Genomic DNA, 24,745 nt, shown 5'->3' on the forward strand with positions numbered 1-24,745 from the left:
GACATAGGAGCGTAGTAGGCTACTGTCCATGGGGTCGCAAAGAGTTGGATACCACTGAGCGACTTCCCTTCACTTCCTCCTCTAAACCCCCAAAGCACTTGCTGCTTCCTCTTTTATAATGTTAGTGATAGTACAACTTACCTTGATCTGGGTAGTCAGGGCTTTGAATGCCATACTAAGGAGTTTAAGAGAGTCGTTAAATTTCTGAGGATAGCTGTGAATTACAATACTTAGGCATTTCTGGGGCAAAAAGAAACCTTTTTTTCCCTCTCTCTCCTTCCCTCCCTCTTTCTAGCCTATTACTGTGTGCCAAGTAGCAGGCTTGGTTACTCCACTTTATAAACATGGACGCAGGTTACTCTCCAAAACTGGCTCAGCAAACAGCCCCGAAGTCCTCACCACCCTCTTTACCCTCTGTAATCTGAGGGTAACTGCTACACTGAAACGGTGCTTTGAAGGCTCCTCAATGACTTGATACCTTCCACGTCTAGGGACTTGTCCCCTCTGTCCTCATTCTCACAATTTTGAATCCACTTCCTTCCTGAAAGTTTTCACAGCTTACTGCGTTTTGTTGTTGTTGTTGTTTTCTGTTTTCCTGGCTTATAGCTTAAAATTTGGAAAGCTTTTTTTTTTTTTTTTTAGTGTAGACTCAAAACGAAGCTTAATTAGTTAAGGGTGGCTATGGGTGGAGATTAGAAGAGATTCTGAAAGGTATTTTTCAAGCATTTTGGACTTAAAAGGGAGGTGACAAAGCCTAAAAGAGCGCTCCTTTTAAGAGCGCTAGTCTCGCGTGCATTCCAGGGCTGGGGGATAACTTTTCTGTTGTTAGTTTATGAAGGAAATCAACAAATGAAGCGGGGCTGGCTTCTTTTCTGACCTCAGAGCCCGAGTTCGAGACACTGGGGGAATTAGGTGCTGCTACGTCTGGCGCTGCGCCATCCAAAGCCCGGGCCCCCAACAGACTCCTTCGCCCAGGGGCGGGGCGCGCCAGGCGGCTACGCGCGAGGGCAGCGGCGGGGGCGTGTCCGGCGGGCGCGCGCGGGCGGTGAGGAGGCGTGTCCCGGGAGTGGCGGCGGCGGCGCGGGTCGGGTGCGCGGCGCAGCCTCCTGTGTTGGAATGTGCGGCTCCCGCGAGCTCAGGGCGCAGGAGCCGAGTAAGCGCCGCCGAGGCCTGGGGCCCCAGAGCCCGCTGTGGGTGGCGGCGGCGGCCCGGACCGCAGGGCGAGAGCCAGCGGCCTGAACACTCTGTGCAGCCCCACTGGGTCTTCGCGGGCCTCGACGGGCCCAGCGTCTAACTTTTCCACCGTCGCCCTCCCCTCCCCCGAAACTCCTGCAACAAAGAAAAGTAGTCCGCGAAGGAGCGGCGACGCCGGTCGTCGCCCCTCCTCGCCCAGGAAGGCCGGTAAGCGCGGCGCGGTCTGAGACGCGGTCGGGTGGGGGCGGCGGGCCGGCCGGGCGGCGGTGGCCGCGAGAAGGGGAGGGCGCGGAAGGACGCGGAGCGAGGCGCTGTCCAGGGCTGATTTGCAGATACTGTGGGTCGGGCGGCGGCGACCGCCGCGTCGGGCGGGGGCGGGCGGCCGGGCGGGATCGGGTTACATCGTCGCCGCCGGGGGGCTGGGCCGGGGGCGTCGGTGAGGGGCGGCGCGGCGCCTGAACCCCCTCCCCAGTCAAGGCCGGGCCGCCGCGCGGGCGCAGGCGCCGGGGATGTCTTGTCCTGAGGCCAGGAGCGGAGCTGCTTGGGGCCCTAGTCCTGAAACTAACTTCCTCTCGTGCTCCTGCTCCGGGTCCCGCCGCAGCCCCTCGCCTGCCGGCGGCCCTCGCGTTTTCCGCCCTCCCCGGCCTCTCCCTTTCGCCGGAAGGCGCCGTTGAGTGCGGCCGGGCTGGTTGAGTGAGCCCGGGACCCGGGCGGTTCCGCCAATGGGGCTGGACAGCGATTTCTGCGCTCGGGCGGCCAGGCCGCCCAGGCCCTGCGTGCGGGGTCGTCTGGCCGCCAGAGTCGGCGGGGCCGGGGCGCGCGTCCCACGGGGCGCCGTGGGCGAGTGAGCCTCAGACTTCCGGGGCGCAGGGGGCCCCCTCTGGCGCTCGGGGCCCGGCGCCTCGGGAGGGCGGGCGGAGGCTCCCGGCCCCCTGCGGAGGGCGAGCCCTGGGCGGGCGAGGAGCGGGGACGACGACGCGGCAACTTTGCTCACTCTTCCCGGACTGGGGCGCGCGGGCCGGGAGGGGGCAGCCTGGAATGAGAAGACTCAACGGCGCCCCGAATTTGCCCGTCTCGCCGTCTTCAGTGGTGGGGAGCCCAGGAAACGCTTCAGGACGACTTGGTGTGTCGGTGGTGCAGTGAGCGGGCCGAGGCGAGGGGAAGCGAGGGCGCCGGAGTTTGCGAAGAGCTGCTTTGTGTTTGGTACGTATTTTGAGAAAATGGCCGAATGCCTATTTCAGTCAGGAATGCGGCGGCCGAGGCCGGCGCTGGTGAAGGCGGCACGTAGGATCCGAGCGGCACTTTGAGCTTTCGGGCTGTGCACGGACGGCCTTCCTGAGCAACCTGGAAATGCCTGTGGGGATGGTAGTTAGGGTTTGGGGAGAATTAGGAATTACGAGTCGCCTGGACTGTTTCGTTAAGGCCTTGGACAGCCTTTGCTGTGTGATGGCATTTGATTCCAACTTCGTTGGTACCTATGACTCAACGAGTTTGTGTTTATGCGCTTGGGTGAAACTGATTACTTTTGGTATTTTGGGTGTAAAATTTTTTGAGTCCTTGCCACTTTGCTTTTTCTAATTCGCAAGAGAACATCTAATTTGAGAATTAACACCTTTTAGGCTGCCGTCTATGGGGTTGTACGGAGTCGGACACGACTGAAGCGACTTAGCAGCAACAGCAGCAGGTTGGAAAGTAATGAGGTTAAGACACTTTATTAAAAAGCGCAACGTTTTTTCAAAGAGATTTTATTATGCCTCCTCTAGGCAGTTGAGTCAGATCAAACACAAGGCAAGAATGTTGCTGATTTGAGTTATTCAGTTATGGGTGTTTGAAAGCTCTTGTGTTTTCATTTGTGTATATTTGAATACACTAAACCGCCCTTTTCACAGGAAAAAAGATCTTCAATTTTTGTGTATTTTTAAATAGATCATCAAGAAAAGAAACTTAAGTAATACTTTAGTGGCATTATGTACTTTTTCAAAGTACATTGGACCCTTGAACAACAGGAATTTGAACTGCGTGGGTTCACTTATATGTGAATTTTTTTCAAGAAATATATTGGAAAATTCCTCATAGATCTGCAACATTTTGCAGAAGTCTACAGATGATACACATAGCCTAGAAATATGAAAAATTTAGAAAAAGGTACATCATGAATGCATAAAGTATACATAGATAATAGTGTATTTTATCATTTACTACCATAAAATATATACAAATCTAATAAAAGTTATCAACAATTACAGACCACGATGGCACCATTCCTGTCTAGAGAGATGTAAACAAATGTAAAGATCAATCATTCATCCATAACTGTATATTAACTGTGGTCCATACTGTAGGTCTGTAATCATTTCATACCTACTTCCTGTTGCTATTTTGGTGAGCCTCAAGTGTTGGAGGTATCCACTTAAAACGTCTTGTAAGTCTAATCATATCTGGGTGAGCAGTTCTCTCCAGTAAATTGTGCTTGTAGAAAAAAAAAGCCACCTCTCCCATTTCCTGAGTGTTTTTCATTGTGTTTAGTGGGATACCAGAAATCTTGAATTACTCCATGGGACCCATATAAAGTGCCACTGGTGATGCTGGAAATGCTCCCAAGCTGTAAAGTCATGACATTAGAAGAAAAAGTTAAATTGCTTGATATTGACCATATCAAGTTCTGCAGTTTCCATTATCCACCACTTCAGGATCAGTGAATCTAGTCTAAGGGTTATTGCAAAAAAAAGAAAAGGAAATTTGGAGATTATCTCTGCATTTTTGCCAGCAGATATGAAAGCCTTATACTTTTTGTAAAATGCCTTCTGTCTGATATTAAAAATGCCTTTTTGGGAATTCCCTGGTTGTCCAGTAGTTGGGACACCATGCTTTCACTGCTTGAGGGTTCAGGTTTAATTCCTGGTTGGGAAACTAAGATACCACAAGCCACCAAGCTGCGTGATGTAACCTTAAAAAAAAAAAAATTTTTTTTTTATGTGGGTATAGTGACAGGCATACCTATAGAGTAAATTGATTCGAGAAAAAGTGAAGTTATTGTATGACAATTTAAAGCAAAAGGAAAATGAAGTTTCTAAATCTAGAGACTTTAATGCTGGCAGAGAATGGTTTGGTAATTTTAGAAAGAGTTTTGGCTGAAAAAATATCAAGATAGCAGAACCAGCTTTGAGTTCCCAGATGCTGTTAACAAAATTATTGAAAAGAAAGGCTGTCTGCCTAAACAGGTTTTTAATACAGAGTAATGTGCCCTAGTCTGGGAAAAGTTGCCAGAAAGCTCATTCATTACTGAAGAAGAGCAGTGAGCATTAATTCGAATTTAAGGCTGGTTGAAGACTAACTTGTTTTGTGCAAATTGAGTTTTTGATCAGGACTGTTCTTATCTATAAAGCTGCCAAGCCCACTTTTTTTTTTTTTTTAATGGAATTGTTTTTCTTTCATTCTTTGTCTTCCTTTCTTTTTTTGGCTTGCACGATCTCAGTTCCCCCACCTCGGACTGAACCTTGGCCACTGCAGTGAAAGCCCAGAACCCTAACCATTAGGCAACCAGGGAACTTCATAAGCCCACTATCCTTAAAGATAAACACCAGTTACTATTCTTTTGGTTGTATAATAAGAAGGCCAGGGCAATAAGAATACTTATCTAAATTGGTTCCACTGATGCTTTATCCCTGATTATGAAGTACTTTGCAGTAAAGGGACTGCATTTGAAGGTTCTTTGGTATTGGACAGTGACCCTGGCCACCTTAACCCCATGAGTTCAACATTGAAGGTGTCAAAGTGGTATTCATGTGTGTGTGCTGAGTTGCTTCAGTTGTGTCCCACTCTTTGCAACCCTATGGACTGCAGTCTGTCAGGCTCTTCTGTCCATGGGATTCTTCAGGTAGAATACTGGACTGGTTTGCCATTTCCTCTTCCAGGGGATCTTTCTGACCCAGGGATCGAGGTCTCTTACATCTACATTGGCAGGGAGGTTCTTTACCACTAGCACCACCTGGGAAGTCTGTCAGAGTGGTTCCCAAACACAGTGTCTTTGAGTAAAGCCTATATTAAGGTATCATAAAGACCTTGAAGTCTCATTACACATGGTACTCTGTAGAAAGGATTGTTGGTGCTCTGGAAGACAACCCTGAGAGAACATCATGAAAGTCTAGAAGGATCATACTGTTGAAGATGTTATCATTGTGATAGAAAAAACTATGAAGGTCATCAAGCCTAGTACAAATTTCTGCTAGAAGAGACTGTGTCCACGTGTTGTACATGAATTCACAGGATTTACAAGAGCCAATCAAGGAAGTCATGAAAGAGATAGTGGATATTGGAAAAAGGTTGCGGGTGGGGTGGATGAAAGGCTTCAAGATACATATTTTGGGAATATTCAAGAGTTAATAGATAGCATACCAGAGAAATTAATGGAAGTTAATTGGGAGGTGAGTCCTTTTGAACCAGTGCAAGACTGTAAGGAAAAAGACATGGAAGAAGCAGTGCCAGAAAACAAATTGACATTAGACAGTCTGGCAGCAAGGTTCCTTTTATTGAAGACTACTTTTGATTTCTTTTACAACTTGTCCCCTTGTATGATACAAACACTAAAACTAAAGCCCGTGGTAGAAGGATTAGTACCAAATAGAAACATTTTTAGAGAAGTAGAAAAGCAAAATTTGGACAGAAATTTAAGATATATTTCTCTCAAGTTACACCTCTCCACTTCCTCCACCTCTTCTCTCTCTGCACCTCCTTCTGCCTTCCCTTACACTTCCTCTGCCTCATCTCACTGCTACTCCTGACTCAGCAAGAGCAACCCTTCCTCCCCCCACCCCCCTACTCAACAGAAGACAGAAGGATGAAGACCTTGATGATGATCCACTTCTCTGCTTAATGAATGTTAATCACACCGTTCAGTTAATAAACTTATCTGTCATGTATGTGTATGAATGTCTTGTGAAAATCTAGTAATTGTACACCAAGAGCTGGAAGACATTGTGTCATCACCATTGTTACCTAAGAATTCATTGTGTACAAGACTTGAGAAAGGTTTAAAGTGATATTTAATATGAAATTTATAATGTATTAGTTTTTCTACTGTTGTATACTTTTGCTTTTAAATAATTACATTACCTGGAACTTCCTTGGTAGTCCAGTTGTTAAGAATCCATGTGCCATAGCAGGGGATATAAGTTCAGTCCCTGGTCTGGGAGGATCTTACCCACATGCTGAGCAGCAGGTAAGCCTATGGGCTTCAACTACTAAAGCCTGGGCTCTAGAGCCCCAGCACTGCAACAAGAGAAGCCACTGCACCTACAGAGCAGCCTCTGCTTGTCGAAACTAGAGAAAGCCAACACGCTGCAACAAAGACTCAGTACAGTCAAAAATAAATTTTCAGTCCAGTTCAGTCGCTCAGTCGTGTCCAACTCTGTGACCCCATGGACTGTAGCATGCCAGGCTTCCCTGTCCATCACCAACTCCTGGAGCTTACTCAAACCCATAGAATCGGTGATGCCATCCAACCGTCTCTGGCTCTGTTGTCCCCTTCTCCTACTGCTTTCAATCCTTCCCAGTGTCAGGGTCTTTTCCAGTGAGTCAGTTCTTCACATAAGATGGCCAAAGGATTGGAGTTTCAGCTTCAGCGTCAGTCTTTCCAATGACCATTCAGGACTGATTTCCTTTAGGATTGACTGGTTAGATCTTGCAATACAAGGGAACTCTCAAGAGTCTTCTCCAGCACCACTGTTCAAAAGCACCAATTCTTTGGCACTCAGCTTTCTTTATAGTTCAACTCTCACATCCATACATGACTACTGGAAAAACCATAGCCTTGACTAGAGGGACCTTTGTTGGCAAAGTAATGTCTCTGCTTTTTAATATGCTGTCTAGGTTGGTCATAACTTTTCTTCCAAGGAGTAAACATCTTTTAATTTCATGGCTGCAGTCACCATCTGCAGTGATTTTGGAACCCCCCAAAATAAAGTCTGACACTGTTTCCACATGTATTTGCCATGAAGTGATGGGACCAGATGCCATGATCTTCGTTTTCTGAATGTTGAGCGTTAAGCCAACTTTTTCACTCTCTCTCACTTTCATCAAGAGGTTCTTCCAGTTCTTCTTCACTTTCTCCCATAAGGGTGATGTCATCTGCCTATCTGAGGTTATTGATGTTTTTCCTGGCAATCTTGATTCCAGCTTGTGGTTCATCCAGCCTGGCATTTCTCATGATGTAGTCTGCATATGTTAAATAAGCAGGGTGATATTATATAGCCTTGATGTATTCCTTTCCCGATTTGGAACCAGTCTGTTGTTCCATGTCCAGTTGTAACTGTTGTTTCCTGACCTGCATACAGATTTCTCAGGAGGCAGGTCTGGTGGTCTGGTATTCCATCTCTTTTCAGAATTTTCCACAATTTGTTGTGATTCACATAGTCAAAGGCTTTGGCTTAGTCAATAAAGCAGAAGTAGATATTTTTCTGGAACTTTGCTTTTTCAATGATCTAGCAGATGTTGGCAATTTGATCTCTGGTTCCTCTGCCTTTTCTAAATCCAGCTTGAACATCTGGAAGTTCACGGTTCATGTACAGTTGAAGCCTGGGTTGGAGAATTTTGAGCATTACTAGCATGTGAGATGAGTGCAATTGTGCAGTAGTTTGAGCATTCTTTGGTATTGCCTTTCTTTTGGATTGAAATGAAAACTGGCCTTTTCCAGTCCTGTGGCCATTGCTGAGTTTTCCAAATTTGCTGGCATATTGAGTGCAGCACTTTCACAGCATCATCTTTCAGGATTTGAAACAGTTCAACTGGAATTCCATCACCTCCACTAGCTTTGTTGGTAGTGATGCTTCCTAATAAGGCCTGCTTGACTTCACACTCCAGGATTCACTCTAGGTGAGTGATCACATCATCGTTATTATCTGGGTCATGAAGATCTTTTTTGTATAATTCTTTGTATTCTTGCCACCACTTCTTAATATCTTTTGCTTCTGTTAGGTCCTTACCATTTCTGTCCATTGTTGTGCCCATCTTTGCTCAAAATGTTCCCTTGGTGTCTAATTTTCTTGAAGAGATCTCTAGATCCTCCCATTATATTGTTTTCCTCTATTTCTTTGCACTGATCACTGAAGGAGTCTTTCTTATCTCCTTGCTATCTTTGGAACTCTGCATTCAAATGGATGTATGTTTCCTTTTCTCCTTTGCCTTTGGCATCTTTTCTTTCCTCAGTTATTTGTAAGGCCTCCTGAGACAACGATTTTGCCTTTTTGCATTTCCTTTTCTTGGGGGATAGTCTTGATCACTGCTTCCTATACAATGTTAGGAACCTCTGTCCATAGTTCTTCAGGCACTCTGTATCAGATCGAATCCCTTGAATCTACTTCCACTGTATAATCATAAGGGATTTGATTTAGGTCATACCTAAATGGTCTAGTGGTTTTCCCTACTTTCTTCAATTTCAGTCTGAATTTGGCAATAAGGAGTTCATGATCTAAGCCACAGTCAGCTCCCAGTCTTGTTTTTGCTGACTGTATAAAGCTTCTCCATCTTTGGTTGCAGAGAATATAATCAGTCTGATTTTGGTGTTGGCCATCTAATGATGTCCATGTGTAGAGTCTTCTCTTGTGTTGTTGAAAAAGGGTGTTTGCTATGACCAGTGCGTTCTCTTGGCAAATCTCCGGTTAGCCTTTGACCTGCTTCGTTTTGTACTCCAAGGCCAAATTTGCCTATTACTCCAGGTATCTCTTGACTTGTAACTTTTGTATTCCAGTCCCCTATAATGAAAAGGACATCTTTTTTGTGTGTTAGTTCTAGAAGGTCTTGTAGGTCTTCATAGAAAAATAAATTTTAAAAAATATATAATTACATTACTATATGCTGTCTGAGAAACAGCATATCAGCCCATGATACATACATGCAGTTAAAAAAAATATTTCTAATACTATGTTATGAAAATGCCTTACACTATACGCTAAATAAAAATTATTTTATGACTCATTTATTTGCATATCGGCTTGGCTACTGGGAAGCAGTCCTATCGATTGCAGTAGATTTCAGTAAAGCAGTTATATCGTTGGTTCAGTGTTACCAGTGCTTTGTTATAACTGTAAATTAGTATGAATTTATTTTTCACAGTATCTTTTCTCTGAATTCCAGGCAGACGCTTTAACCTCTGAGCCACCAGGGAAGCCCCCTTTAATGACTAGTGTTAGTAATATGTATAATATCTGCAGTATTTTGTATCATACAGTATTGGTAAAGGTATGACAGGTGTAATTCATCTGGTACACAGGGGATGTATACTTACTATATTTATGAATACAGTATTGGAAATGTCCTTATGATTTTAACAAGTTTTTCATGTATCTATTATATAAATGCATGTAACATGCAAAATACATGTTTACTGACTTATCCTTAAGGCTTCTGGTCAACAGTAGACTATTGGTAGACTTAGTTTTTGTGGAGCCAAAAAGATGCGATTTTTAACCGTACTGGGGGTTGGTGCCTCTAACCCATTTGTACAAAGGTAGATTTAATTTTAATTAGCACTAAAAATGAAGGTTACTTATATTTTTCCACCAGAAAAAGTAAAAGTGCTTGAGGGAAGGCACACCATTGGTAGACTTAGTTGATGGATGAGTTGTGTCACACTTGATAGAATTTCTTATAGCGGATACAGAAAATTTTTTGATGACTGCAGTAAAGAGAGTTTGGACTTAGAAAATGATTTTAAAGACTGACTTTCAGTAGTTAATGAAGCTGATTGAGTTTAAAGGTTATGTGGGAAAATGTATTAAGTTACAAAGAACCACAGTGATGTTTTAGTTTTACACTGGTAAATGTTGTGCTTAAACTGGTGCTTTTATGTTTTTTGTTTTCTTTTGAATGCAGAGCACAGATATGGCCACCCAGGTAATGGGGCAGTCTTCTGGAGGAGGAGGGCTGTTCACCGGCAGTGGCACCATGGGCATGGCCTTGCCAAATGACATGTATGACTTGCCTGATCTCTCTCGGGCTGAACTGGCTGCACCTCAGCTCATCATGTTGGCAAACGTGGCCTTAACTGGGGAGGTAAATGGCGGCTGCTGTGATTATGTGGTTGGCGAAGAAAGACAGATGGCAGAATTGATGCCTGTTGGGGATAGCAACTTCTCAGACAGTGATGGAGAAGGACTTGAGGAGTCTCCTGAGGTGAAAGGCGAACCCAGTGGACTGGAGAACATGGAACTGGAAAGTTTGGAACTCAATGTTGTGCAGCCACGGCCTGTGTTTGAGGTGGCAGCTGCCTCAGAAACGTACAGCTCAAAGACAGACCTTCCTCAGGAAACACCCGTAGCAGAGGACAAGTGCAAGAACTTGAAGACCAAACCCTTCCGCTGCAAACCATGCCAGTATGAAGCAGAATCTGAAGAGCAGTTTGTGCATCACATCCGAGTTCATAGCGCCAAGAAATTTTTTGTGGAAGAAAGTGCAGAGAAGCAAGCAAAAGCCAGGGAATCCGGCTCTTCTACTGGGGAAGAGGGGGATTTCTCCAAGGGCCCCATCCGCTGTGAGCGCTGTGGCTACAATACCAATCGCTACGATCACTATACTGCTCACCTGAAGCATCACACCCGAGCCGGGGACAATGAGCGAGTCTACAAGTGTATCATATGCACGTACACCACAGTGAGTGAATACCACTGGAGGAAACACCTGAGAAACCATTTTCCAAGGAAAGTTTACACATGTGGGAAATGCAACTATTTTTCAGACAGAAAAAACAATTATGTTCAGCATGTTCGAACTCATACAGGTAAGAGTACCTTTCTCATTAAGTGTACTGTACACCCCAAAATGGAACAGTCTTAAAAATGTGAAAAATTTCAAATATCTCAGAAGTAAAGAGAATTAAAGATGGGTAAATCTCATCTCGGAAGTAAATTACATCTCAAAAGTAAAAATAAACATGGGTACCCACAGGTACCCATCACCTCTGCCCAACAGTTATTAGTTATTAATGTTTTATCACATTTGACAATTCATGTTTTAAAATAACTATACTCCACTTCCACACAATTCATCCATTTAATGTTAGAATGCGTTGGCTTTAGTATGTTTGCAGAATTGTGCAGCCCATACCCCAGTCAATTTTAGGACATCTTCACCCCAAAAGGAAGCACCTCTCAGTGGTTGCTCCCCATTTTCCCCAATAGTCCTTATTTATTCACTTGTAAATTGACTTTCAAATCTTTGTAATTAACGGGTCTTATTTTTTGAAAGCAATGTTTATAATATTGATAGTTGCTGTACATTTTCCTGGTAAGAATTGGTACCTTTGAGGACTGATTGCTGGTCTGAATAATATGGATAGGGTAACCTAATACTCTGCTCCTCCCATCAGCAGTGAGAAGGGCTGTGGAATGCTGTTTGCATCAGATCCCATTTGCAGTAGTTGTCACTCTGCTGCACTGAACCCTAAAGTGAGTCCTAGTGAGGAGGGGAATTGATGTTGAAGTGGTAGACATAAACAAGAAGACTTGCAGATGAAATTCCGTTGCAAGAAAGACATGTGTAGCAAGATTTATAAACTCCAACAGATGGCTTCTGTGTAATTTAAAGCTTAAAATCTAGTTATATAAAAGAATTTGAAATCTCTTTGGAATTTGTTATAATCTGTGATTGTCTCTAGGCTTTGCAACCATTTTATCTCAAAAGTAAAAAAGTTTCAAAGTCACATGGCATAGGAAATTAGAGTAACTGGAGAATCCTACACCATTAATCACTTAAGAGTTTTAATTAAACAAACTGTTAGAAAACAAACTGTTAGACTAAGGTTAGACTAAACTAACCTCACTTGCAGTGTCATAAAACAAATCTCAGATACCATATACACTTTAGCCATAAGTACTTCATGTTCCTTTAACAGTCTTGTGAAAACTTTGGGGTCTAATTTATCATAGAATTGGCCATAATCTGTAGAGCTTTTAGGTAATAAGTGTGATATACAGTGAAGTGCATGACTTTTACATACATACATTTATGAATTTTTAAAAATTGAGGTATTATTGACAATGATGAATTTTTACAAATATATATATTTAACATCCACTGTGCAAGTCACCATAAAAAATAATACCAGTGTCTTTATCTTATTAAATGTTTTTTGGGTGTCAGTTATATGTTTGATACTTTCAAAATTGTTGAGTCACTGAACAATTTAAAGATTTTGCCCCAAATCTAAAAGTGTTTGAACAAAATATTTAAATTAGTTGATTTAAGAGATTTTCAGAGTTAAGGAAAATGGAGAGAACTGGAAAAATTTCAGTTTGGTCTATATTTCCAATTTCTTATGTATACTTAAAAAACATAGGATCTCCGCTTTTTGCCATTTCTTCTTTTTTTCTTATGGTGGTTTATTTTCATTTAAGTACAATCTAGGCAACTAATTTTAATGGCTGTTTTTATTTTTATATATTTCATCATTACTTAATATTTTTTCTACATTAAAGTTGATATATCCACAATTAAGGTTATGACTTACACAGCTAACTCTGGTTATACGTATCTCATTTCACATTTAGTGTTAAACTTATTTGATCTTAATACTTTTTAAAAGCTCCCTCACTGCTTGTATTACCTTATTTGTGGTTTTTTAAATTTTTGTAAGCAATTTGTTGGTGCATAAATAGAAGGTTATTATTTTGATTATTTAAAATCTAAGAGGTCAGTGGTATTAAATGCATGGTTCTAAAAATTGTATTTTATGAAAAAATTAATTCATCAAGTACTGAATCGCAAAGATAAATGATCATTAGCAGGAATCCATTATTTCTTATCTCTCACTTAGGCAGCCAGCTTTTCAGGTTCACTTACCAAGTCTGGTATGTTTCGTTATTGAGTGCTCAGGGTTAGATGCTTTCTTCTACTCTCTGCTAACTGTCAGAAAAATATGCTAAGGAAAACAGGTAAGTGTTTATTGAAAGCCTGAAGTATTGTACCCAGGGTCACATACAGCTAAGATTCAAACTTCTGTATCTTTTTTATAGATACTTATTATGGTAGGGGGCTGAGGATTTTCATTTGAGTGTTCAGTAGATTTTTCATTTTGTGGTTTTGCTATCTAACCAGTTCACAAATTCTACTTTGAAAGATGACATTTTTGCCTATACGTGTGAATGAAAAATTATTAGTGTTTCTAGAGTATTTATGCCTATTTTGGTGAGTTGCACAGATAGATGTAATCTATTTTGTTAGGAAGAATTTAAAAATAAAGTATCTGTAGTTGATCCTTCACGTTAATCTTCACGGTATTAAATTTTTCTTAGCTTTTTTTGGTAACAATTTTACTGATACACAATTGATATACCATACAATTCACTGTGAACTAAACTGTTCGGAACACTTCATATCAATGGAATCAGACAATACGTGGCCCTCAGTGGCTACCTTCTTTCACTTACGTTTTCAAGGTTCATCCACATCAAACGTATGGTACTTGTTTTCCTTCTGTTGCCAAATACTTCTCTAAAATGGGTAAGCAACATTTTGTTTTTCTATTAGTTAATGGATTTTTGGATTATTTCCACTTTTTGGCTATTGTGAGTAATGCTGCTATTGCCATTCTTCTGCAAGGTTTTGTGTAGACATATGTTTTTATTTTTCTTAGGTAAATATACACCTAGGAGTGGAATTGCTTAGCCATATGGTAATTATGTTTAATCATTTGAGGGACTGACAAGCTGTTTTCCAAAATGGCTGCACTATTTTACAGTCCCACCAGCACTGTATTAGGGTTCTAAATTCTCCAGAACCTAACAAATAAATGTTAATATCTGTTATTTTGATTATAGCCATCCTGATGGGTGTGAAATCATCTCACTGTGGTTTTGATTTACATTTCTGTTGTGATTAATGATATTGTGCATCTTTTCAAGTGCTTGTTGGCAATTATGTATCTTTTTACATAAATACATTTCAACATTTTTTAATCTCCGAATTCTTCTAGGCTAAAGTAGGCATCCTGTTGCCATGAGCTATTTATGTCTAATCTACAGGTATCAGCTAATAATAGCTGGATAGTTACTAGGAACACATTTCACACTTATCGCCACATTCTTTCTTTCTTTTTTTCACTTTGTCTTTCCTTTCCTTGTTCCATGGGTTTTTTGTTTGTTTTTTGTTTTTGGCCAAGCCACATGACATGTGGGATCTTTAGTTCCCCTACCAGATACTGAACCTGTGCCCCCTGCAGTGGAAGTATGGAGTCTTAACCAATTGACTGCCGGGAAAGTCCCTCATTGTCCCTTGTTATTAGGTACATCTGTTGCTGTAATGCATAATATAGACAGAATAATAACATATTTATTGAAGGCTCTATGTGTCAGGCACAGGGCTGAAGGCTATCCATGTATTATTGTAATTTAAATTCTCACAATTCTAGAAAGTGGAGATACTGTTACTTTTATAGATGAGGATGCTTGCCTGAGGTCCTAATTGTTATCTTGTGGCCCCAAAATAGACAAATGTCAAGATTTTTTTTAGTATATTTTGTGGTCGACAGCCCATGTCCAAAACCCACAAATTTTCTGCCTTTGAGGCTTAAACTCCTTAGTAGTAAATCGCTGTTCTCTTCAGTTCCTGTCAGTCCCTGTGGCTTTATGAGTATAACTGGGACTTCCCTGGTGGTGGAGTGGTTAACTCCATGCTCCTAGGGCAAAGGGCATGGGTTTGATCCTTGGTCTGGGAACTACGGTCTCACATGCTGAACTGAGCAGCCAAAAAAACCCCCCAAAACTCAGTATTAAATAATGTATGTATGTATTGTTAGTGAGAATTGTAATTGCCTTATTTTATCATTTGAACATTAATCACTGTATTTTTGCAGGTGAACGTCCATATAAATGTGAACTTTGTCCTTACTCAAGTTCTCAGAAGACTCATTTAACCAGGCATATGCGTACTCATTCAGGTTGGTAAGAAATGGGAACTTTTAAAATCATTTTTAGTAAACTACCATTATAAAGAAGTTGTTCTATACTTGGAATTGGATCATTACTTATGATTTATTTTTAATGTAATTTGGATATTTATGTATATTTTTAATATAATTTCAGTGTGTGGTTGCTGGGTTCCAGGGATTCCTTGTTAGTTGCTTAGTTCCTGACATTTGGTTTTGTTCTCTTGAGAATTGTTAAGGTTTCCAAAGCTTGATTTACAAAAGCCAAACTTTAAAGAGTGATTGATAATCCATGATCCCAATTTATTCACTTATAATAAATAAAATATAGGACTATAACACCTGGGAGAATTGTCCACTCTAGAACTGAAATGACCATGATCACCATCCAGAATTGGCCCCCATTATGAAGGTGTGAAGATGGCAAAGTTCAAAAGTCAGTATTTGTGTAGTTGGTCTTGAATGGATAATTATTTCATTTTTGCCACACTGACCCTTTGGAGGTCCTGATATGATCCACAACTCTTTTCTAATTCTCAGTAGATATGTTACCATTTCATCTTGGATGAAATATTTAGAACTGGAGGGAATGCATCTGATTTGCATGTCCCTTTGTAATATTTTTGTAGGTATCATACTGGATAGTTCTTCATCCCGCTAGCATAGGAGGAGAAGGCAAAGGCACCCCACTCCAGTACTCTTGCCTGGAAAATCCCATGGATGGAGGAGCCTGGTAGGCTGCAGTCCATGGGGTCACTAGAGTCAGACACGACTGAGCGACTTCACTTTCACTTTTCACTTTCATGCACTGGAGAAGGCAGTGGCAACCCACTCCAGTGTTCTTGCCTGGAGAATCCCAGGGATGGCGGAGCCTGGTGGGCTGCCGTCTGTGGGGTCGCACAGAGTCGGACACGACTGAAGCGACTTAGCAGCAGCCGCAGCATGGGAATTCATTTTGAATATTTTCCATTTATGAGCACAGTGACTGTTTGTTAAAGGGAATTAACATCTTACTGAATTCTGTCATGGACTACTTATGTTTCAGATGGAAAAATAATTTTTCAGCAAAAACTATTTTCTTTCCACTGAGTACTTGGTGATTATTATGGAGGCACTTTTTTTTTTTTTTCCTCTTGGCCAAGTGCCTTTCAGGATCTTAGTTCTCCAATCAGGGATCAAACCTGTGCCCACTGCAGTGGAAGCATGTAGTCCTAACCCCTGGGCCACCAGTGAATTCCAGGAAGGCACTATTTTTAATAGCTGAGTCATTTGAAACATATTATGGTTTGAGAGTCTTTTTGTGAAGTTTAGAATAGTTTTTTTAAAGACTTATTGATTCATTTCATTTACTTATGTTTTTGGCTGCAGTGGGTCTTTGTGGCTGTGCTTGTGCTTTCTCTAGTTGCAGCGAGCAGGGGCTGCTCTTTATTATGGCGCATGAACTTCAGTAGCTGCGGCACATGAGCTGAGCAGCGCTGCGGCATGTGGCATCAGCCCAGATCGGGGATCAAACTGGTGTCCTTTGTGTGTCGCAAGACAGATTCTTAACCACTTGACTACCAGGGAAGCCCTAGAATAACTTTTTAAACATATTTTATTAAGGTTTAATTTACCCACACAAAAATGCACATGTGTTAGGCATATAGGTTAGTGATTTTATGTATGCTTTCTCTTGTTTGACTGCCATTTTGGTGTAGACATGAAATGTTTCTACTACCCTTAGAAAAATTCCCTCCTTACCCTTTCTAGTCAGTACTGCCATATTCTTCCATCAAGTGATACTCTGATTTCTATTAAAGATTTAACATCTTTCTGTAAAATGTTTTTGAGAGTCATTCCATGCTGCGTTAACAGAATGTTGTGTTTATTGCTGAGTAGTACACCCCTATTACTCTTGAATTAAAAGTTCCCTTGTTATTCTGTCTGGATTCTACTTGATAAGAATGTGTATAGCTTGTAAAACTCCCTTTTTGAATTTGCCTTACATTTATAAATTAATTTGGGAAGGATAAAACAGATACCTGGCACATTTATAAAGATGAAAAACAGGTAAAAATTTTTACTAGAACCAGAAAAGGAAATTAAGTTAACACTGTTGGTACAGGGCAAAAGAATTTTCATTCAGCTAGATATTAATAAACTAATCAACTTGATGAATTGATCTTCCAATGCAACAGATTTAATGGCAGTAAAGCAAAAATAGGGGTGGGGTGAATGAAGCAAATAAATGATGCCATTGGAGTTTTAAACAGAGTACTAGGAACTCCATTTCTTGATCATTTCACAGGTGGATGCTTGCATCTTGCTTGATGCTGGCTATGAAAATGCTCTCATTCACTAGGGCTTATAAAGTGGTGACATTTTCTTTATAATTCTTTTAAGAGCACAGATATTTTCCTAATGAGAGCGACTTCATTCATCAGCTCTTTGTTTACTCAAAGGTAAGGTTTATATAGTAAGGCGGGATAAGCACCTGAAATCTTCCTTTGTGTTTACCTGTTCTATAATACACCAGTTCATTCCAGAAGTCATAAATTACAGGTAATATGTATTGACTGTTTGGCCATCTGTTCTACACTAAGAGCTTTATATGGATTAGATTATTTATTCCTTACAACACATAAGAATAGTTTACACATGAAGAAATTGAGCCTTAGAGAGTTTTCAGTACCTTGCTCAAGACCTCACAGTAAGTTGCAGAGCCCGTGCTTGATCTCTGTAGGTATTCTTACTGTAGAACAAGTTCTTAACCGTTATGTCACATATCTTGTTTCCCCCATTCTGTTTCTATATATATTAAGCAGATGTTTGTCTCCACTGAAGTCATTCAATGGAAAGGACAAGAAAGGGCCAAGTGGAGAGTAATGTAGCATGTTGTTAGAAACCTCTCTTTATGAATCTGTTACTGCACTAATGTGGAAAAGAGCTTATAGTTTGACATACTTGGATAAGTTTTTGTTTTTGTGGTCAAGTATTCTGTAATCAGATATCTTCTAATCATGTAAAGCTTATTATCTATGGTTTTACTTAATGTCTGAGTAGTTTTGCTTTATGAAAAAATTTAATAAGATTTTATATGAATTTGAGAATATTGAGAGATGAATTTTCATAAATGTCAATTTCCATTTTTCTGCTATGCATTCCATTGGACCAGTGGGGTATGGATACCGTTTGGTAATATTTGCTAGAGTGTGATCTAGATGGGTATGTATTCAGGTAGAATGAGTTAAATCTTATGCCTTTAATTTTGGGGTGGGAGGGCTTCTGGTCTTGTATGTGCCTGTGATTATATCTTGTGCTTATTTTATATGCCATATCTATTTGTATGCCCCTGGTTTCTTTGCTCATTTGTTAGAAGAAAGTGGGAGAAAATCTAGAAAGGATTTCTGACTTGTTATACTTTGCTGTAGAATAGCAGCTCTGGCAGTGGAAAAATTTGCTGAGTGAAATCTGATTCAACTCTGCTACGATGGACAAAGGGTCAAAGCATTGTTTTAAAGCTTTCACATAAAGGTCTGGGAGTGTGGCCTAGAGTATGAAGTTTTTCTTTTGAAGTCTCAAGGTTTATCTTAAATGTATGGGAATTTTATGTTCTGTTCCTTTATACATTTGTTTTAACTACATAAAAATGTTAAAAGTATGTTACCTTTTTGAGTGCCTTTAAGAGCCTAAGTCACTTTTTCAGTAATTGTATATTTCTTCAGGTATCTGGTTCTTTAAGACTGTTTGAGAGCCCTAACTTGATGAACTTTTTAGAAAATGATTAAGATAATTATTCCTTTGTTTAGGATGAGAATCAGAAGTCAAGGGATAGAGGAAAGATATACAAATAAATATGAAAGATATACAAATAAATATGGTAAATTGCATGATCAAGTCTTCATGAAATAGTTCTGGTGGTTTTTGTTTTATATCTATCCACACTTCTTGATGAACATATTTGAATAAATCTTGAATTCATTTCTTAATGTGTGCCTTCTGTAACATCTCTTGTCTACCTTCAGGTGAGAAGCCATTTAAGTGTGACCAGTGCAGTTATGTGGCCTCTAATCAACATGAAGTGACCCGCCACGCGAGACAGGTTCACAATGGGCCTAAACCTCTTAACTGCCCACACTGCGACTACAAAACAGCAGACAGAAGTAACTTCAAAAAACACGTGGAGCTCCATGTTAATCCCCGGCAGTTCAACTGCCCCGTATGTGACTATGCAGCTTCCAAGAAGTGTAATCTGCAGTATCATTTCAAATCTAAGCATCCTACTTGTCCTAATAAAACCATGGATGTCTCAAAGGTGAAACTAAAGAAAACCAAGAAGCGAGCGGCTGACGTGCCTGATAATAACAAGATCACCAGTGAGAAAACAGAAGCAGAGCAGACAAAAGTAAAGGGGGATGTGACTGGGAAGAAAAGCGAGAGGCCTGTAAAAGTGGAGAAGAAAGAGAATGTTTCAAAGGAGAAGAAGCCTTGTAGTAATGCCTCAAGCCAAGTAACCACCAGAACGCGCAAATCGGCCATGGAAGCTAAGGAAGTGGATGTATCCCCGGGAAACAATTCAGAAAAAAGCTGCAAAAGCAAGAAAAGCAAAAGGAAGGTGGAAGCTGAAGCCCATTCCTTACAAGAGCCTGTTAATGATGAGGAACCTGTGACAAAAAAGAAAAAGAAGGCAGAAAGCAAATCCAAAAATAGTCAGGAAGTACCAAAGGGTGACAGCAAAGTAGAGGAGAATAAAAAGCAAAACATTTGCATGAAAAACAGTACAAAGAAGAAAACTGTGAGAAGTAAATCCTGTAAAAAAAGCAGCCAGCCTGCTCAGAGGAGGCCCACTCAGATGGAGTCTGCTCAGGTGGGGTGTGTTCAGACGGAGCCGCTGCCGCCGCCTTCTCCTCCCCCTCCCGTGGGGTGTGGTGAGGTCGAGGCTGTCCAGAAGGGGCCTGTTCCCATGGAGCCATCTCCTCCCATGGAGCCTGTTCAGGTGACCCCTGTTCAGATGGAGCCTTCTCCTCCTCTTCCTCCTCCTCCCCCAGAGCCTGCTCAGGTGGGGTCTGTTCAGATAGAGCCTCCCCCACCCCCTCCCCCTGTGGGGGATGCTGAGATGGAGGTTGTTCAGAAGGGGCCTGTTCAGACAGAGCCGCCTCCTCCCACGGAGCCGGTCCCCAGAAGGTCTCCTCGAAAAGATAACAGAAAGGAAAAGTCCAGCATGCTGAGTGAAATGGCACGGAAGGAGCAAGTCCTTATTGAGGTTGGCTTAGTGCCTGTTAAAGACAAGCAGCTTCTAGAAGAAAGTGCCAGTGCACAGGATCTCTTCCCACCATCCCCACCCCTGCCAAAGGAAAAGTTAAAAGGGGAAGAATCAGAAGACCAAAATGTGTTCCCTGCAGGCGAAGGAAATAAAGAAGCCCCTCTTCAAAAAGTGGGAGCAGAAGAGGCAGATAAGAGTCTGGCTGGTGTTGCTGCTGTTAGCAAGGAATCTGCCAACACTTCATCCTCCGAACAAAACTTGAATATGCCAGAGGGTGAAACTTCAGAGGATAAACCTCAGGCTGAAGCTATGCTCTGTGCAATGGAGACGGACACTGATGAGAAGCAAGCAGAGAATTTCCCCAGCAGAGACTCGGCAGCTGAAGAACCAGTTTCACCACCACTGCCTTCTCTACCGCTAGAAAAACATGAAGCCCTGTCCACCACTGCTGCGGCATCACCTCCTGTCACCGTGGCAGTAAATGAGTCTCAGGAAATGGATGAAGACGAAGGCATCCACAGTCATGATGGAAGTGACCTAAGTGACAACACGTCAGAGGATAGTGATGATTCTGGATTGAACGGGGCTCGGCCAGTTCCACAAGAGACCAGTGGGAAAGATGGAAAGGATGCCTTGGCTGTCAAAGTGGCCGAGGGAGATTTCGTTTGTATCTTCTGTGATCGTTCTTTTCGCAAGGAAAAAGATTACAGCAAACACCTCAATCGCCATTTGGTTAATGTATACTTCCTTGAAAAGGCAGCTCAAGGGCAGGAGTAATGAAACTGTGGTCAAGGCTTCAGTTCTTAGTGTATAAGGTCTCTGACATTTTATGTTCATTTGGAGTAGTAGACAGCCTTTTGTTTTTAAAATTAATTACTGTCCAATCTTGATTTTTAAGTGGCACTCTTTTTCTTAGGACTCCGTGTACCTATTGATGTACACATTTTAGTAAATCCAAGGGAGTTACTGTAGCAGACATCTAAATCTGTAAGCTTTTTTCTTTTTTTAATCTCTTTTTGCTTTTAATTGAACTAAGAGGTGGTATTAGAGCATTCTATTTGTTCAGCTATATAACTTATCAGTTTTTTCCTCATGTCTGTCTTCCTGTTTCACTTTAGTTTATTCTTTGTTTATAGCCCTATAAAAATTGGCTACTTAAATAGCAAATGACTTGAAGAATTTGCCTGCTTTATATAAAGTTAGCACTTTAAAATTGTTCTAGCGATAAGAAGAGAGACATTGAATTTGAAGAGAAATTCTCCCAACAATGGATGTTCTATCAATCCAGGTATTTACCTTCCTGAATTTTGATCAGTATGTATGTTTATTTGTGTATGTGTTAATTGTCATAAAAACAATGATTTTGGTGGGTTTTTTGTTTTTGTTTTGGTGCTTTAATGCCTTAAGATGTTGCACATTGTTTTTTTTTTAACCTATGCAGTTAAGTTTTTTCTAGAAATAGCATTTGCATTGTAATACTTCATATATGCATGTTTATTTTGATCTCTCTGGAGGGATGCTTTTTAGTCTTGTTTGCAAAAGGGGCAGTTTTCTTTTTCCTGCCGCAGTTGTCTTTTTTGCAGAATAGTAGTCTGTGCAAATTTGTGAGCAAATGAAAGATGCAGATTTAGTCCATTGATTTTGATTTTAACATCTATGCCAGAATCTGTATTTCATATAAGTTATTTATTTTAAATTGATGTAGTGAGTTCACACCTTTCAGTTTGAACTTTGCAGTAAATAAACCACTAGATCTATGTTAAATGGATTTTTATCTCAAATACCAACCATAAGTAAACTTTTTGGCCTGTCTTAGTACATCTACTTCCTCAATGTGTGGTGTTAAGTTGTATCTTATAGAAAACCTCTTTTCCTATATGGTTGGTGTTTATTTATATGCCTGCTCCATTGAATAAAGAACTGTAATTTTAATTTGGAAACTGCAGATCTGGAACTAGGAGGCATAATTACTCCTTCAAGTTATACAGAGTATCAGTTTGTGAGATTCCAAAGCCATAGCAATTACACAGAAAACCTAGGATGAGAAAGGTAGTATGAGTGCTGGTAGACCAGCTCATCCTTCCTCTGACTATAGTGATAAAGGTTGGCGAAAAGTGAAGTTCAGTCCAGATTGAAAAATCACACTTTCTCAGGGATCTCCTCCAACTAGTGGGTGTCCTGGCTGTTACTGGGACAGCCTTTTGCTACAGGTGAGGCCTCAAATGAATAGCTATTTTGGTGTTCCTACGGGACCACTTTGTATGGAAAAGAGTATGTGCCCCAAACTTGCTGGTAGGTTCTTTGGCCAGTCACCAAAGAATATGAAAGAATCTAACATAGGTTTTTTTGTTTTTCCTTGTAAAATAAAGTATGATTCCAGTAAGGAACCTTGATTCTTATCCTCCCAGGTTCTATTCTGAAGTAATCACTTTATATATTGTTTGTTTTCTTTTGTCTGGTAGATCTCTGAGGCAGGTTTCAGGGTTTGGCAATGCAACATGAAAAATTAGGAAAAAGTATTAAACTATGTGTGGAAAACTAGTTATTCTGAGAGTGGGTGTTTAAGGTAAAGGACATTTGAACTTGGAATTGACTGGGAGGCCAAAGATTTAAAGAAGCAGAAAAATTTCTCAAGATATGAGTAAGTTGTGTATTTTTGTTGTGTGTTTTCTGTACATAATAGGGATTTGTAAATGATGTTGAATTCTAGGTGAATTCTCAGCTCTGACAATCACTGTCAAACAGATCAAGCTGCAGATATTTATGTTTTGAAACTTAAATTATAAAGCTAGTTAAACCTTTCTAACAACTAGATTTAATGTTCATGAGTACATTTTATATTAAAACATTACCTTTTCTAGTACATACAAAAATATTCATATTAAGTACAAATTGGAGATTGGGAATCAGTTTGGATTCTTTGATACCTCAAAAGAAAAAAAATTGACTTCTGGGGAATTGGATGTATTTTCTTATCTAGATTTTAAGACTAGAATGCCAAAACCAAAAATATGAAAGAAATTAAAACCCCTCATTAAAGTGATTTGTGAAAACATTGTTACTGGAAATTGAATGGACTTGAGGCCTTTCCTCCAGAAAACAAGGACTTGTTTGTCAGGCCTATATTAGGTTCTGAACCTTAGTGCCATGTATTCTTATTAAAAATCGTTTGATTAAAAAAATTGTTTCATTGAAAAGCATATTAGTAATATGAACTTCTGGTCTAGTTCTTCCATTTGAAAAATGTGCTGTTTGCATGGGACTATTTGAATCTTTTTTTTTTTCCTCAGTTTCCCTTCCACTGGATAGCATTGAAGCTAGACTTTTCCCTTTTGATAAAGGAATAAAAAGTAAACATGTTGTTTGTAAACTGATGTTTAGTATTAAAGGTTGAAATATTTAGAATACCTTTATAAGCCTAATCCTAAGTAGTTTGTAAAATATATCTCTTAACTGTCTTCTGAACCTGTGTTCACATTGCTTTTCAGGATATTTTAAGTTTTTTTCCTCTTTTGAGAGCTGCTTCATTGAGGCTTTTTTTTTTAAATTGAAGTGTAATTCATAAAGAGCTACTCTTTTTTTTTTTTTTTAAATTAGGCTTCTTTTTAACTATTGCCGTATGTTTTGCTCTAGTCTTCCAAGAAAGGCCATTTTATTTTTTAGAGTCACTTCTAAAGTCACATGGTCTTTAACTTGGGGGACTCTTGCATTTGAGTGCTAATTCAGATTTAAGCCTAAGTAACCTCAATTGCCTCTCACCCCAAGAATGTTGACAATACTTTGCTGTAGTTCTGGACTAAAAAGCTGGGGAAGAAACTTCATTTTCTTTTTGGCACAAATCAGAAAAACAGCTACTGTGCAGAGTTTTCTTTTTGACTTCAGCTGATGAACTGGATTGATAGCATTAATTCAGATTTAAGAGATTATCTGAATCTTGGTTTGAATAGATTTGGGATCTGCATGTAATATTAATTAGATCAGATAGCTTTTTTATATTTTCACATGTATACATAGGCTCTCCCTACCCTTATCAACATCATTAGTTACTGAACTTTGTGAACTGGCATTGAAACATTACAGCAATGTTTTGTTGTACCAGTTGTATAAACTTTTACAGTGCAATACATGGTATTTTTCAGAGACAAACCAAAGGTTTATTTCTCAAGGTTCCTGCTGTTTGCTTTAGCAGCATTTGATGGAGAATCTTTTATATACATTTTTAATAGATGAAAAACCAGATTGCAAATCCTTTTTATTGTTTTTGTTTTTTTGAAGCAAACCATGTACCAGGTTTTTGGTCCCAATTGTGTAGGATAAGTTAAATTGCATTCTATTAACCCATATGAGTATATTTCTGTAAGCATAGTAATGTTGAAATAAAGTTTTAAAAAGCA

The 24,745-nt window shown here is 40.4% G+C and overlaps 2 protein-coding genes across 4 annotated transcripts; one reads left to right on the top strand and one right to left on the bottom strand.

The window, feature by feature from the left end:
- Positions 1-995: 995 nt before the first annotated feature.
- Positions 996-3,808, bottom strand: LOC120861590 (translation initiation factor IF-2-like). Its single transcript, XM_040237317.1, has 4 exons — positions 3,729-3,808; positions 2,344-2,548; positions 1,761-2,227; positions 996-1,713 (listed from the first exon to the last, which is right to left on the bottom strand). The coding sequence occupies exons 1-4, from the start codon at positions 3,806-3,808 to the stop codon at positions 996-998; spliced, it is 1,470 nt and encodes a 489-aa protein (XP_040093251.1).
- LOC120862156 (RE1-silencing transcription factor-like) lies at positions 1,040-24,745 on the top strand. 3 transcript variants are annotated; one of them, XM_040238279.1, is made up of 5 exons: positions 1,100-1,401; positions 2,282-2,397; positions 10,063-10,966; positions 15,038-15,121; positions 19,114-24,745. In XM_040238279.1, exons 3-5 carry the CDS (start codon positions 10,072-10,074, stop codon positions 21,126-21,128), a joined length of 2,994 nt encoding a protein of 997 aa, XP_040094213.1. In that variant the 5' UTR covers positions 1,100-1,401; positions 2,282-2,397; positions 10,063-10,071; the 3' UTR covers positions 21,129-24,745. The 3 variants fall into 3 exon arrangements, with proteins under 3 accessions (XP_040094214.1, XP_040094213.1, XP_040094212.1); XM_040238280.1 differs by lacking the exon at positions 2,282-2,397 and having other exon boundaries at positions 1,040-1,401; XM_040238278.1 differs by lacking the exon at positions 1,100-1,401 and having other exon boundaries at positions 2,248-2,397.

The sequence above is a fragment of the Oryx dammah genome, unplaced genomic scaffold (assembly GCF_014754425.2).
Source record: "Oryx dammah isolate SB20612 unplaced genomic scaffold, SCBI_Odam_1.1 HiC_scaffold_3, whole genome shotgun sequence".
NCBI lineage: Eukaryota > Metazoa > Chordata > Mammalia > Artiodactyla > Bovidae > Oryx > Oryx dammah.

Excerpts from the sequence above, each read along its gene's own strand:
- LOC120861590 (XM_040237317.1), bottom strand. The coding sequence starts at position 3,808 with ATGACTTTACAGCTTGGGAGCATTTCCAGCATCACCAGTGGCACTTTA. Across the intron at positions 2,228-2,343 it reads CCTCGCTTCCCCTCGCCTCG|GCTGCCCCCTCCCGGCCCGC; the intron begins GCCCGCTCACTG and ends TTCTCATTCCAG. Across the intron at positions 1,714-1,760 it reads GAGCAGGAGCACGAGAGGAA|GACAAGACATCCCCGGCGCC; the intron begins GTTAGTTTCAGG and ends TCCTGGCCTCAG.
- LOC120862156 (XM_040238280.1), top strand. The coding sequence starts at position 10,072 with ATGGCCACCCAGGTAATGGGGCAGTCTTCTGGAGGAGGAGGGCTGTTC. Across the intron at positions 10,967-15,037 it reads GCATGTTCGAACTCATACAG|GTGAACGTCCATATAAATGT; the intron begins GTAAGAGTACCT and ends GTATTTTTGCAG. Across the intron at positions 15,122-19,113 it reads GCATATGCGTACTCATTCAG|GTGAGAAGCCATTTAAGTGT; the intron begins GTTGGTAAGAAA and ends GTCTACCTTCAG.